Here is a 15,991-nt window from a genome sequence, read left to right on the forward strand (position 1 = left end):
CGTCACATACCAAGAAATACTAAAATACGATTTTCTGATTTTAACTACATGTATTTGAGACCTGACAGCTCTGTATCCCTTCACTGCTTGGACTTTACCTTGGCATTTCTGTTATCCTTAACTGACACTTTTATAAAGTTTCTGCTTGGTGATTCTGCTCGTGACAAATACTTTGACGTTCTTTCTTTGCGATAAAATGCCTGTGGTGAAAAGTAATTGGATGCTTTTTTTTATTAATTTATTCTTTCGTCCGGTCTGAATTGGAGATTTAATTGTATGTCCCGTTAATGAAGATTGCTAATCTATACGCAACTTTCGAAACCCCAAGCACAAATGATTTAAAACATTTGTTAATGACCAATTACTAGACTATTACTTGCCCTACCTAACTATATTTCCAGTAACATTCAAAAGTAATATCACTAAAATACTAAACATCGAGGATATACATAACATATATAACAAAACCAGACTGCAAATGTTTGCACCTGTCCTAAGTCAGGAATCTGATGTACAATAGTTGTCTTTTGTTTATGTTCTTTATACGTGTTTTTCGTTTCTCGTTTTTCAAATAGATAAGACAGTTGGTTTTCCCGTTTGAATGGTTTTACACTAGTAAATTTGGGGCCCTTTCGGTGTGAACCAGTTCTCTGTGTTGAAGGCCGTACGTAACTTGACCTATAATGGTTTACTTTTATAAATTAATATTTGGATAGAGAGTTGTTTCATTGGCACTCATACCACAGCTTCCTATATCTAATTTAAAAACAGTAATAGTAATATTAATAAAGCATTTATAATACAAGAGTAGTATAACATATTATTAAGATGATAAACAACGTCAGTATGCAGAATCTAAACCTCAAGACTATCATGTATTATATGTGAAGTTGATTTGGAATATTTGTCAACAAGGTCGTGGTACCTTCCGATTAACTCTTTTAGGAATAAGATGAGGCGTTCGTTGACATATCCCTGGTTATCAACCTTCTGCTCAGACACTGTTGACGTTTTACAAAGTCTAAGTAGGAGAATAATTTGGGAATTGTATATGCCTAGTTAAGGCGAAGTTTGGTATATTGCTTCTCAGGTGCGTGCTTCTAAGTGTTTAACTCTTCATTCTAGGTGACCAAATGCAAAAAAACATGATTTTTGTAAACTGTTTTTGCCCTTAATTTTCAAGAAACAAATGTCACGTGATGTTTAGCAAATTTGGCAAAGTGAGCAATGCTGTAAAGGACATTTATTTGTTAATTTTCTTGTTTATCTATATGTTTGATATAGAATACCTCAAAACTACCAGATAGTGCTGCTTTAGGGAATCTAGCTGAGAGTTCAATTATTCCTGATTGAGGGATTTGTTCCACACGTGTCCACAATACTTTTGTGTCCTCGTTGATACGTTGAGAAAATCGTCCAAAAGGCATAACCTGATTATTGCCACCAGTTGGAGACCACTTTGGTTGTTTCTTTGTTCCTGGTACTGTATACTTGACCGTTATGTTTACAGAGTCTAATATTGATTCTAAATTACTTCCATCTCGCCTTCTAGCTTTCAACTAAAATACACCATTCACACAAAAAGGCAAACAAATGTGAAAAGATTTAGATGTCTTTTCTTCCAAACAAAACACATTAAGGATTGAACTCGTGTGTTTAGATTTCAGTTATGTTTGTTGTATAATAAATAAACTAAAAGTTCAGCATTACTAGTTCATTGTTTATATCAAAAGATGATGTATTTTATTAAACAACAGTTTTAAAATGATTTTCTTTTAATGTAAGCCGGTATTGACATTTTGTTCAACACCCTGTGGTTAATTATGCATTTTGCTAAAACACATTTAACAGGATCTGAAACGTTGCTTCATTTACATTTCCGGAACTTAGATAGCTGTCGCCCTAGGCAATGTAGCTGACTTAAAGCTTGTGTTGGTTAAGTAATGAATCGCATCGTTTGCTTTATCTTTCGTTTGTCAAACAGTACATGTCACATTGCTGGAAGGGAATGACATGCTGTATGTAAAGGATGAGAATTTTACTTAACGCCTAGTCACATCAATATAATGTTATTAACTAGTGTGGACTCAATCTTTTTTGAGAGTACCAAGTTTCCTTTTTTTCGTAATGATTTGATTTCGTGCTTCTGTTAACATTCAATCATTCCTATTGAAATTTAGTAATTCGATTGATATTTTAGCGTTACGATATGAATACTTTATAAAGATATATCAATAATGTGCACATCTAAGGGAAAAAATGTGGCATACCTTTGTTTGTTTTATATTTTATGTCAAGCGAAACAGTATTAAACATAAAATATTGAATTAATAGCCACTTACCATTATTGTATAATATAGTCCTGGTTTGAATACATTCAACATACTTGAGGAAAACGTTAGTTCTTCGTCTGTGTCATATATTACAACATCTCCTGTATCATTTACCGAAATTCCAGTTATTGTTTCATTCACTTTAGCGATAACCGTTATGTAGGTTCCCAGTTTAGGTACAACGTCACTCATCAAGACTTTAATTGTTGCTTTTCCATTTATCTATATAAAAGGTAAGCAAAAATAGAGCATTATGCACTTATCTTTATAAATAAAGGCAAAAAAAGGAAACCACTGATCAATAGTACTAAATCGATTACACAATAAGAAATCCGAGGAAAACACATCATTAATAAGAAGAAAAAAAACAATAGAAACAGAGAACTATAACAATAACATAAACAAAACAAAAACACCAACCTACATAGAAACGAAATATTGTAACACTTGGCATATTCATGACCTCCCTATTTTTATTATCAAGTTGATGGGAACACGATTTTTTAAGGAAAGTAATGGGTTAAACATGGTTTTATGTTGTAAGATTAGAAAATCTTAATTTAAATCTATCAAATTTATTGTGCACTAGATATTTAAGATTTTATAGCCTATGGTAAATTAATGCGTTTAAATCAAGATAAACATTTTTAAAAATCAAACATGTAGCCCAGACAATTAATTAACGGCAACGTATTATGTTCACTGATTTAAACAAAATGGTTATATATGCACAGATTTATGTTTTTTTTTCAGTAACACACCAGATATTCAACTAAATCACTTCTTTTGTACTTGCTGAATTTAAAAACGGTTGCTGTAGATCTCATTTGTTATTTCGATAAAGCAGTTTGTGAGACTTATGTACAAATCATAAAAATAAATGCATGATTGTAAATATTTATCTCAATGTTCCTTTCAAAAGTGATTACAGTAATAAATTACATTTGCAAAGTAATTGGAAAGTAATTAATTACATTGACAAAAACGGTCAAATGTAACGTGTTATATAAATGCATATAATTTTTACAATAATTAATTTACCCAATCTCTTGATTAAACATTCATACATTATAGGTAAAACTCTCAATATCGGGATACAATAGTCAACATTTTGTAAAAAGTCAGGAGCCTCTGGCCTTTGTTAGGCTTGTATGATTTTTAATTTTAGTTTCTTGTGTATAATTCGGAGTTAAGTATAACGTCCATTATGACTGTACTAGTAAACATATTTTAGGGGCCAGCTGAAGGACACCTACGGGTGGGGGAATTGTAGCTACATTGAAGACCCATTGGTTGGCCTTCAGCTGTGGTCTGCTCTATGGTCGGGTTAAAAGTTGTTGTCGATTTGACACATTCCCAATTACTTTTCTCAATTTTATTACTGTACAAAGAAAACATAGGGTAACAAAGAAACAAAAAGAAAGACACATAGACAAAGTACCAAAGCAAAAACTGAAAGACAAGAATACAACAAAATTACAATAACACAATTTGCTAGTTGTTTATTTTTGGTCGATAGAAGTGCATACACAATTTTTCATCACAAACTTTGTTTAATTTGATCGAAAATGACTCACGTTACCAAATACGGTTCAAGACTTAACAATGACTTTAAAATATATTGCTTGATCAATTCGTTGGAAGAAAAATGATACAAAAACCAAACAAATGATAAAGTAAATTATTCTATAAATACTTTAAATTTCTTTATAATCTGAACTTCTGAATTCCATTGACTTTTAATGATCAGTTCTGCATCCCCATCAACTGGTTTCCCAAAAGTATACCTGTATATGAATGATTTACGTCACGGTTAATTTATTATACAGCAGCATTTTATACATCAGTTTTACAGAAGGTTACATTTTACAAGGACTGTGGAAGTTATTTCAGTTATGTCTAAATGAATATAAAAATGATGATGAAAAACACAAACATTAACGACTTGATAGCTTTGGTCATTACGGATTTATACTGAGTGCCAATGAAAAAAAATGTACTCAGCATATTATATTTGCGCGAATATGTCCTTTGCATTCTATGTTTGCAGGGAAAATTGTATTTGCTCTTAATAAGTTTTGATATATTAAACAAAAGTAACATTTTTTTTCTGAAAACATTGTATTAAAAATCAAAAAGAGACAATTAATTATGCTGCCTTAATACATGTTTGTCTCTTGTTGTCCAGATAGATGAAGAAAATAGTAAGATAGAATAAGATTTAAGGGTTATTGTTTGTGATTCTTTATCTCAAAACAATATTTAAATGATAAACCTTTATTTCAAAACCTTCAGGCTCCCCTTCACCCGTTCTGCACATTCGAAAATACAATTGACTTTATCGATACATATATACATATTTTTGACAAGTTAGTCTCCTGATCTCAGCTGCTGGCATATTGTCTTGCATGTAATTGTTTATTTTCTATGATATTACAAAAAAAGCGCTTTACCCTTAAAATCAAAGGTTTTTTATAGTTTCTTTGTAAATTACCATTGATGAACTACTGTGTATCATTAAAGATAGATTTAGTAGTCAGTTACACCCCCTTTAATGATACGTTTTAATTAAATATCACACGCTTCAAAATATATGTACTTCAAAACCATAACAACCTAACGAATCTAACATCTAAAGACAGATATGTGAATTTTTGAAACTAAAACAAATTGAGGCAGCTAGAAACTTGTTCTTTCGAATAAAGCTCTATAATTGTGTGTTCAAATCTTTTGTTATTATATAAGTCATGAGAAAATCCTTCTCAACAAATATGTTGAAAAGGCCTCACAATTAAATGAATACTTACAGTGCATTTACAGTAACTGTGAAAAATCTGTCTGTTTTAAGTTCGAATGGAGGCAGTACAACATTCACTTCAAATTTAGGTAGAACTGCATATAAAAACATAAGCAATCAGTATTTATTTTTCAATAGAAATATATTCAAACGTAATGTGAATGATTTCATTTAATAAATATTTAATTACACCTGTTAATATCAATTGACAGTTTTTCAGACATAAAAAGGTGACCAAAATATTGGTGAACATCATACAAACAGATATTTAAATCACAGAGGAAACAGGCAGAATAATACAATCAGGCTAATTGCTATAGGATTATAGTATCTCACGTTTCATCAATTTGTTAATGCTTCTAATGTAAGACAGGGTATTGTTCTCTAAGCTCTTACTCACCAACTCGTTGAACATCGAAACGTTTTGATTTTTTTCCTCTCTGGAATAAAGAAAGAAGGCAGTATAATACTTGATATCAATTTATTGATTCAATATTCTCTCCTAGTAATGTCAATTTTGTTTGTATACTATTTCATAGATTCATAGTATTTATAAGTACGAAATTAATTTATACTATATTTAAACAAAATTAATACTTTGATATAAACAAGCACGATACAACTATCTTCTTTTTACATATAACAGTAGATTGAATTGACAAATAGTCCAAAACCGAAAGATAGTTGAAACGATACATAAGCTTGGGGAGACAATTTCTTGCGAATTTGAATTTCGAAAGACAATTACTGCTAAAAATGACTTTTCCTCAGAAAATACATCCACTAAGTAAATGCAATGACATTTTGCCCCATGTTTTAAATTTGGCTTGGGGTTCTGAAATTTTATTTTATATTGTGAACCATTTATAACTACTGGATATTTATTTTGACTTATACGTACTGGTAGACGTGAGTTTTGAGACACAATTAACTACTAGTGAATAAGAGTTTGTGTACACTATAAATAGTAAATATGTATTTTTGAGAACAATGATTTCTACATGAATTTTAAAAAAAATAATAGTAAGTGAACGTGAATTATCGAGGACAATTGCTATGAGATATGCGTCTCGAGATATTTTTTTAGTGACCATGAACTTGTTAGGAAAATTACAACTAGAATTGAGTATCGATAAACAACTATTAACTGACGCGAGTTTAAAATAACTACTGCAGAGCATGAGTTTGAAGAGACACTATCATGGTGTTTAGTAATTTTGAATTGTTTCTCGTGTCCATAAGAAATGATATTTTTCCATTATCTTTTTCCATCACGGCCAGTAGTAAAAGAAATGTATAAATAAAACATCTCATTTGAAAATTATTAGGCATTGCAATTGTTGAACATTACAAACTATCAAAAGACAAACAATTGTATATAAAACTAAACATAAATAACTTAAAATTTTAAAAACACAAAACCACCTTTTTTATCTTTTACATTAAATTTATAATCAATGCTTTTCATCTGATATACATTTTTTTAGGGTATAGTATCCCTGTAACTAAAAGGAAGCCATACCTTTTGTTCTACTGTGATTGTCCATCTTCCAAGGTTTGTCAAAGTTGATAGTTGGAATGTACCGGCAAACACACCAAATACTGGCCTAACATTGAGAAACTGTTTCACTCGATTATTTTTGGGGTCCTGAAAAAAACCCATTTGAGTTGCATATTATAATATATCTATAAATGCCAGAATTTCAAATTCACCGTGGTGCTGATATTATTATACTTGTATAAGATATGTTACTCACATGTTTAATAGAATTCAGTAACTACATACAAGCACAAAAATCGATTTAAGGCGTTTATGGTAACTGGTGAGTCTTTTGTAGACGAAACGCGCGTCTGGCGTATACGTTAAATTTATTCATGGTATCTATGATGAGTTTAGTTATGGTCGTCAAAAAAGACGATATCTGTGAAGTATACATTTATATTACCGAAATTCATCATAGACGAACTTACCAATGGGACTTTCGTGCTGTAATACATTGAACAATCTATATAATTTCTATGTTTGATCATTTCTACTCTCAATTTAATAATTTATTTTATAGATATATGCATTATTTAACTAAATTAAAATGTTTTGCATAGAAATAGATATTTTAACAAAATTTAACATAAATGAACTGACCTGTATGTAAATTGTCAAAGGATATCTTAACACTTTTAATCGTTGATTAGTTCCAACCACTCTAAACTGTACTGTTGAAAAAGAAGGGTGGGTTATTGCATACTTTTCTATAATAAAGTCAAATCTTATAATTTTGTGCAAGAGAAGGAATACAACATTACAACATTACAGTGTGAAGCTTCAGTATAGATTTTAAATTATTAGGATAACGTTTAAACAAAATGAGCATTTTGCATTTGTTTTATCAATTCTTGAAGGGCACATTTCGTAACATTTTATTCATTTATAAATATTTTCATGATTATTTATCAACATTGACCATCAACGCTCCTCGAATACGAGTCTATCGATAATTGATTGGGTTTGCACTCATTGCTTTGAAGAAACCCTTTTTTATACGATTATCTTAGTAGATAATAGCAACTAAGTATTTTTTCAAAACGTCAGTTATTTTTGACAAGAAAAATAATACAAGTAGTTTGAATCCAAACATATTATTATCAAGTCTTTATGTGTTCTTATCAATTGAATTTTTAGGAACTATTCGTCTTTCCAAATAATATTCATTATCTTTGATTTATTTTATGAACCATAAAGGAAAGCAATGTTCTTATTATTCTACAACAGTAAAAGCAAAACAACCTCTATAATTTAATACAAGTATGTGTTACGTTTGTTTATCTAATCATTATAAGAACTTCAGTTCTATAATATAACTTCAGTTCTATGTATAAGTGACTTGTCACTTGTTTTCCAATCCATTGTATTGTATTTATGTTCGCATTTATTTATCTGTTTCTGAATAAAATATTGTTTACACTAGTTCTATAATAACGTATCACTGCTGTATAAAATTCGAGTATTAATTTTTATTTACCTAAGTCACCCGGCTTATAAATGGCTTTGTCAGTCTGGATGAAGATGGATGACGCCTTCTCTGTGACTCGGATTTCTATAGCAGTTTTATCGAATTTGATATCTCCAATGACTCTTACTCTTATCTTGTAATCATATCCTGGAGGGGTCTTTCCTGGTACCTACAATTATTATCATACATTACAAATACCTGCATTCAACATTTTAGATCGTATTATATTAATCACATAGTTAATAAATTTTCATTTTGTAAAAATACATTGATTTATAGATGCCCACTGAGGCATATTTATTAATTTAAAATAACATAAAAGCTTTGAATGTGTTACTTAGGTGTGTTATACCACCTCTGAATACTTAGATGGTTTATTACACTTGCATATCATTATATGTTTTATTCCATACCCTTTGCCTATTCACATTGTTATGGGACTCGTGAATGCGTGGCTTCATTTTATTTCAGTAACTTGATTGTGTATGTTCCTTGTTTGTTACAATTGCATGTTACAAATTTTATTTTGTCACTATTCACTATTGTATGTCTTCCATTTTTTGGGTACATTTGGCTGTGTTACTAGGTTGATTCATCTTTATATTTCTATATGTTCTGTATCACTTACAATTGTTACTTGTATAAAATAAAAAAAATGTGATATGATTTAAACAACTACCCATCAAAGTTCAAATGAAACGGTTGAAAGCAATTATCGACTCAACGTCCACTCTGTGCTTTTGTTAGATTTATTTGTATTTGTAACCATCTGATGAGTCACGTCTTTTTCAACATATTTTTATAGTTCATTTTTATGTTGTACTTTTACACCACTGTCCCATGTTAGGGAAGGTTTGTGATCAAGCTTATATATTTAAACCAATTTAGTATGTATGTGCTTGTCGCAAGTCAGGAACCTTTAAGTCAGTTGCTGATATGCTACATATTTCGTTCACTTTTTGTACATAAATTATGCCGCTAGTTTTCTCGTCTGAATTATTTTACATTCGTAAATTTAAGGGTCTTTTAAAGATGCCTATGCGGTATGGGTTTTACTAATTGTTGAAGGCCTTAAGGTGACGTATAGTTGTTGATTTTTTTTGTGATTTGGTCGCATGTGGAGATTTTTTTCATTGACAATAATATCATATCTTCTGTTTTATATCAAAAACATTTAGATGTTTTATCTAATTTGTGCACCTTGTCAGTTAAACTCCATACACATGTTTCCTAATTCAAATGTATCATCACTTACTTTAATTGTAACAACGACAGGTCTCTCTAAAAAAACAAATAATAAATTAATTGGTATATCAAAACGTTCTTTAATTATTATTGAACAGCAGTACACTACTGCTCCTTTTATAAAACAGAAAAAAAAAATAAAAATATTTAAATGATAGTTATATAATTCTTTAACAATTTGATAATTGTATGTTTTTTAGTCCATTATAAAACATAATTTCGAGTGGATTTGACATAATGCATGAACACTTGTGAATTGTTATTACCATATGCTGAGTTATATATAAGCCGGTTTCTTTTCTATTTGTTTTTTTATTGTTGTGTATAATGATAATCATTCTAGATACAACGACTTATATTTGTTTTCGGACGCTCGTATTAATCTACAAAAAACTTATCAGTGACGCTCGTATCATAAACATTTTCAAAGGGTCGCGACATTTGGCTTATTGTAATAAAAAAAACGCACACCAACAGTGACAACACTTTATGCTTCATTACTGAAATTGATAGTATCTTGTGGATAGGTGTCTCATTTGCAATCATACCACATCTTCTTTTTTATATTTATAGAACGTCACCAGTGTCTGAGTAGACTGTTAATGAACAAGGACTATTTCAATGAAGGATTCTTTTCAGTTCATAGGAAGATATTAAGACCTTGTTGGTCAATATTTCGTTTCAGCTTTTTTTTATATAATATCTTTTTGGCATATTCCAATATTTATATATACCGCCATTATGTGATTGCGCTTTGGTCATGTTTTGTATAATGGTATTTTGCTTTTTTCTCATGTTCCTGGTCTATAGAGTGTTTGCATGTCATATTTTGTTGTTGGCATAGTCATTTTGATGTTTCGGATTATGACACAATGCTGATTGCTGTATACTTATTTTTGACATTTCTTACTAATTTTTTTCTTATTGTTTTTCTCACTTATTCATGTCAATATAATTCAATCTATGCGACTGACATACAAGTGATAGGTTAAGCTAGATATGTAAACAGGATTGATTCATCCTTTTCTACATTAAGACATGTTTGAACCAAATCAGGAATATAACAGTTGAGTTCCGTTTGTTTGAAGTGCTTGGTCTGTTGATTTTGTTATTTGAGACTATCTTTATGAATTTTCTTTTAACTGGATAGTTAACTGTTTTCTTCTTTTATGTCATAATATTAATGGACTTGTTGCGTATACCCAAAAGGTTCATTTGACTGATGCTTATCAAAGAATAATAATTTTCTTTCAATTCCTTATTAATTTGATTGTAAAAATGATATCATAATACATTTAATCTGATTAACATTGTTGTTATATCAACTCACGAAGCAGACTTCGTTGTGCTTTAGCTTTTGTTAAAGTTCTGTTTTGTTTGTCTTGCAACATTACGAAGATTGTAACACGTTTAACACCTCCCTTTAAAGCTGATATACAAAGTTTAGCATCTGATCCTGCTTTTATTTCTTTTGGAACAGTTGCAATATATGTGCTGTAAAAGATCATATTGATAACAAAAGACTTCATGTTTTTCTAAATAGATTTAGAAAGATCTGGTGTGAGTGCTAATAAGACAACTCTCCATCTAAATAAAAAATTGTAAAAGTAAATTATAAAGCCTTGTTCATGGATGTTCGTGATTCAAAGTCATTCATTTTCGTACAAACAAAGTTAATCGAAACTGAATTGATAATCAAATTGATTCATACTCCATTCAGTTCTTTCAATGTTAATAGGCTTGATCTTCAGCTTTTAAATATTCGGCTTTTGGCGTTTGTGGTAAGGGTTAATCCAGAAAAGTGCTATAGACGTTTGACATTGTACAATTTGTTTTTTCTTTATGTTATATCTGTTCAGATGGTTTATTTTGGTTCTGATTGACCTTTTATTCATATGTTACATGAAATCGTCTTGTCGTTTATATAACCGAATGTTGATACTTAAAGGAACAACGAGGAATAGCCGAATTTCACTGATTACCGTATCACCATGGTGATACGGTCTGATTAGTCAGAGGCTAAACGTCAGGTTCGGGTAAATCTGTTTACAGTATTTCTGTTATTTCATTGGTTATAAATACTATCTAATGGCTGCTTCGTGGCTGTTTCCGGAATGATTCTGGGGGAAATGAAGGCCAGTTCAACGTCTGATTGGCTATTAATGAGTGGCATGCATTATATGTTCCACGCGTCCGCAAGTAGGGTCGGATTGAAATCATGATATTAGGTAATAGGTACATATTATGATAAAGTGTGCATTTGCTATAGTGATTACTTATGACGATAACTGACAACAAACTGTCAATTTGGTGTAGATTATATCATCATGTGACAATGTAATGATTTAATCTTGAAATTGTGTTGCTATTTTGGTAAGAAACTGTACATTTATGTATTTTTGCTATTCTCTGAAAATAGAACAGTAATGTGTATAATTTACACTTAACACTGCGTATTAAAACGGTTAAATGATTGAGATACTTTTGTGTTACATTTCTTCGTATAAAGCTTAAATTTTAAAAATAGTAAATACACAAAACGTATGCTCTATGTATAAAACTAATTACCATTTATTTTTCATTGCTTGGACATATTGATAAGAAAATATTAATATCACGGAATTTTCCGAAGATGTAATTTCGTTTCCAGCACTTTCATCGCTTCATTGATTTCTGGTGTAAATAAACAAACCCGACGATACTGACAGAAGAATACAAAAATTACAAGGTGAGCAATATGTGCAAAGAAGCCTACACCAAGCATCACGGTATTGTTATTGGCAAGGGTTTCAGTGCATTATAGGATACTATAGTATCAGCTGTTACAAATTATATAATTTAGCGTTTTACAAATGCACAGCTCTATATTTGACAATGACCCCCAAGGCAATCATTTATACGATACTTCGAACTCAAAAAAACTTGCAACACAGTGACCTCCCAAAAAGATGTTTGCATGTTGGAGTAGACAGTTCGATGATCTTTGATGTACTCGTACATGATGATTTATTCTTTGGAGTTGTCAGGAGGCTGATTAAGAAAGGGGCTAGGGGGCATACCATCACCATTTTCTACATTTGAAAATGCCTGTACCAAGTCAGGAATATGACAGTTCTTATCCATTCGTTTTTGATGCGTTTTGTTTTTTGATTTTGCCATGTGATTATGGACTTTCCAAATTGATTTTCCTCTGAGTTCAGTATTTTTGTGATTTTACTTTTTTCTGGGAAATTTGGTGGGCCTGCATTTATGAACATTTCTGGATCTGCCACTGGTTGTTGGACCACAAGAGTCCCTGTATGGACACAGTGGTGATCAGCAGTCATTATAAAAAAGAAGATGTGGTATGATTGCCAATGAGACAACTGTCTACAAGAGACCAAAATGACACAGACATTAACAACTATAGGTCCTCGTACGGCCTTCAACAATCATCAAAGCCTATACAACATAGTCAGCTATAAAAGGCCCTGACATGACATGTAAAACAAATCAATCCAGAAAACCAACGGCCTTATTGATATAAAAAATTGAACAAAAAAACAAATATGTAACACATTAACAAACGACAATCACTGAATTATAGGCTCCTGACTTTGGACAGACACATACATAAATAATGTGGCGGGGTAAAAAATGTAAGCGGGATTCCGATCCTCCCCCTAATCTTGGCAATGGTACATGTATAACAGTACATCATAAGAACGAACTATAAAAATCAGTCAAAAAAGGCTTACCTCATCAGATTGCCCATTGATATATCAAAAGCACTGAAAACTTCATTTGATATGTCTGATTTCAATTTATTCACATCCTCAGATCTTACACTTAGTATATTTTTTTCATGATGAACATTACTATTTGGTTGATTATGTAGGGAATCACTGAAGCATGACTGGAGAAGTCGCCCACCTCCCCCACCCCACTTATTGTCCCAGCTCGGCCAGCTGACTTGAGAATCTGTCCCTCTATAACCATTAACATCATACAACAATTACTTTTCCATTGTGGCATCATATATTTTGTATTAAAACATTAAATTTTTACATGGAATATTTGTGATGTACATGTACAGTTTGTAATGGCGGACATATACATATACATATTGTAGCAATAAGGTGTATTCAAAGCAAAATAATTAATAATAAATCAACTCAATGGATAGAAGCATACTGGTAAGTCAAATTGTTTTTCACACAGCATCTGCATAGAGTGATGAGATGTAAATCAGGAGATCAATCACTGGTTTTAGAAGTCAAGAATTTTTATAGTTTACTTATTTGGGTAGATACATGTAACACAACATTTATTTTGTCATAATACCTGTACGCTCAGTGTTCTTCATGAAAACTATCACACTGATTTTAAATCATTATAGGAAAGCACAGTGTATAAGCAAATATTTCATAAGGCAAAGAGTCTTTTATAGGCTGACTGCAATAGTCTGTATATTATCTGAAAAAGCTTAGTCCTTGTCAACTTTCTTATTATTTCAAACATTTTAATAGATGTCTCCCAAATTTGGTGTATTTCTATTAGATTTTTTCAAAGTCATTTTCATTTATTTTCAACCCGGCCCAGAATTATGTTTAATATACGCCAGTTAAGATGAAACTACACCAGGGCATTAAGTCATTACTTAACTGCAATTGAATGTTACTTGTTTAATACAGCTTTAGATTAACACATGTATACGATGATCTTTGGTTTACAATGGAGAGCCAAGAGAGAGAGCGAGCTAAAACATAATTGACAGTTCCGGACAATAGAGCCTATTATGGCGTTACCAGTTTTTCTTTTTTCTTCTCTCATATATGAAATTAAAGTTACTTTTAAAACTCTGCATAAATGTTACAAGAACAAACATATTAATTGTAGAAAAAAACACACTTTCATAGGGTAGACTGCCCTCAAGTGATATCGGGGATTATTCTGCCCCACTTATACATAATAATAATCAAACAAATAATAGTTAAATTTGCTATTCCAACGCAAATTGTTTTTGTGCTAATGGTCCACACTAGTTATATTAGAACGCTATAATTTGTCTCTCACTAAGATAGCAAATAATTGTCTTGAAGAAATTTAGGAGGATGGCGTTCCCGTGTGGATCGTCGAATTACATCGGTGTTTACTTGATCATCAGGTTCGTGTTGTAATTCATTTTCGCCTATTGGTAAGCCTAAGTCACTTGGTTCGTTTTCGAAAAGTTTCGGTTCTAACTCCTGTAAATGAGGAATGGATATTACATTCGGAATGTCAGGAGGTTTAGGCGGGCTTTGTGGTTTTCCTGTATTATCGTCCTCGTCTGAAGATGTAAAATTGTCGTAACTATAAGTATCCTGTTGGCGTAAAGTGTTTAATAGTGACGGGACTTTATAACAATCACTCCTTTTTACACGGTATGATGTATTGCGTAACTGAGAACCAACAAATTTTCTTATGTTGCACCACGAATTGTCTGTAGAAACAACTAGGTATCGGTCACGAGCACAAGTTTTGTTTCGGTCGTTATATAAGTAAACTAGATCACCAACTTCTGAATGCGGAGATTCGGGTAGGGCTCTAGAGGGAGCTTTAGTAATTTCGCTGTAACTGTGGTTCGATTTTCGTAACTCATATTGACGCTGAATAAGACTCTGATCTGTCAAAGGTATTTGGTTGTTTGAGAATTGGTCACGTTGAGTCCACATTTCTCTTGCGGATAACCCACGGTTACGAATGAGAGAATTTAAACGGGCAAAAGCCAGAGTGAGTGACAGGGGTGATATACATCGTGTATTCGGATCTTGTCGCAAAATTTCGTCTTCTAACTCTTGAATTGCCTTGTCGGCTTCAGGATTTTTTTATTTTTTTTTGAAACGACCAACTTCTATGGTAATTCTATGTCGACGCAACAGTTCATCGTTGACAAGAGCTTGGAATCCTGGTGCAGGGTCGGTACGAACAACGGCAAATGGTCCATCGAGTGGACATAGTTCAACACAAAGACACAATAAAGACTCGCGTAAAGTTTCTTGGCGCTCGTCTGTGATCAAGCGAGCGGCTGTGTATGACGTAACATATTCGCGCACAACTAGGATAAGCTGTCGTTCACGCTTCATCACATCTGCAGCAAATGCAGACCCTATTGTCTCTGGTGGGTCACCTGTAGATTGTTCATTCAACTTGTGCGGAATTTTTTGAAGAGCGGCACATTGATGACATCCATTACTGACAGTTTCAATTGCTTTGTCCATATCAAGTGCGAAGAAGTAACGGTGTACGACAGATTTAAGTTGATAGGTTGAAGGATGGTCGAGTTTAATGTGTAACGATGTAAGTAGTCCATCTAAAACCTGACGAGGAACAACAATACATTCACGTGTAGGAGCCATCGGCTCGTTTCTCTTAACAACGAGTAAACCGTCTTTAGCAATACACGCATTGTTCAAATAGCGTTTTATGTCCTTCACATTGGTAAGTTTTTTTGACGGTCGGGTCCCTTGGCGCAAGTGAGCATGTGTTCGCCGTAAGTCCGAGCATTCTGTTTGGATTGATATCCAGGCGTTCCTGCTTGTAAACGGAAGTTTTTGAATCCTTCAAGAATGTCTTTTGTTGAGGTA

The 15,991-nt window shown here is 32.1% G+C and overlaps 1 protein-coding gene across 1 annotated transcript in view; it reads right to left on the reverse strand.

Annotated features, from left to right (window-relative positions):
* Positions 1–15,079, reverse strand: part of LOC134711159 (CD109 antigen-like) — a 46,598-nt gene extending 31,519 nt beyond the window's left edge. Inside the window, exons 1-13 of the mRNA XM_063571604.1 lie at positions 14,610–15,079; positions 13,124–13,354; positions 10,717–10,880; positions 9,397–9,422; positions 8,151–8,310; positions 7,274–7,344; positions 6,653–6,778; positions 5,531–5,570; positions 5,141–5,225; positions 4,030–4,120; positions 2,343–2,555; positions 1,290–1,559; positions 99–200 (exon numbers count right to left, since the gene is read on the reverse strand). Coding sequence (XP_063427674.1) covers positions 99–200; positions 1,290–1,559; positions 2,343–2,555; positions 4,030–4,120; positions 5,141–5,225; positions 5,531–5,570; positions 6,653–6,778; positions 7,274–7,344; positions 8,151–8,310; positions 9,397–9,422; positions 10,717–10,880; positions 13,124–13,354; positions 14,610–15,079 — 2,049 coding nt within the window. The remainder of the gene's footprint in view (positions 1–98; positions 201–1,289; positions 1,560–2,342; positions 2,556–4,029; positions 4,121–5,140; positions 5,226–5,530; positions 5,571–6,652; positions 6,779–7,273; positions 7,345–8,150; positions 8,311–9,396; positions 9,423–10,716; positions 10,881–13,123; positions 13,355–14,609) is intronic.
* Positions 15,080–15,991: the final 912 nt, after the last annotated feature.

The sequence above is a fragment of the Mytilus trossulus genome, chromosome 3 (genome assembly GCF_036588685.1).
Source record: "Mytilus trossulus isolate FHL-02 chromosome 3, PNRI_Mtr1.1.1.hap1, whole genome shotgun sequence".
Classification (NCBI taxonomy): Eukaryota; Metazoa; Mollusca; class Bivalvia; order Mytilida; family Mytilidae; genus Mytilus; species Mytilus trossulus.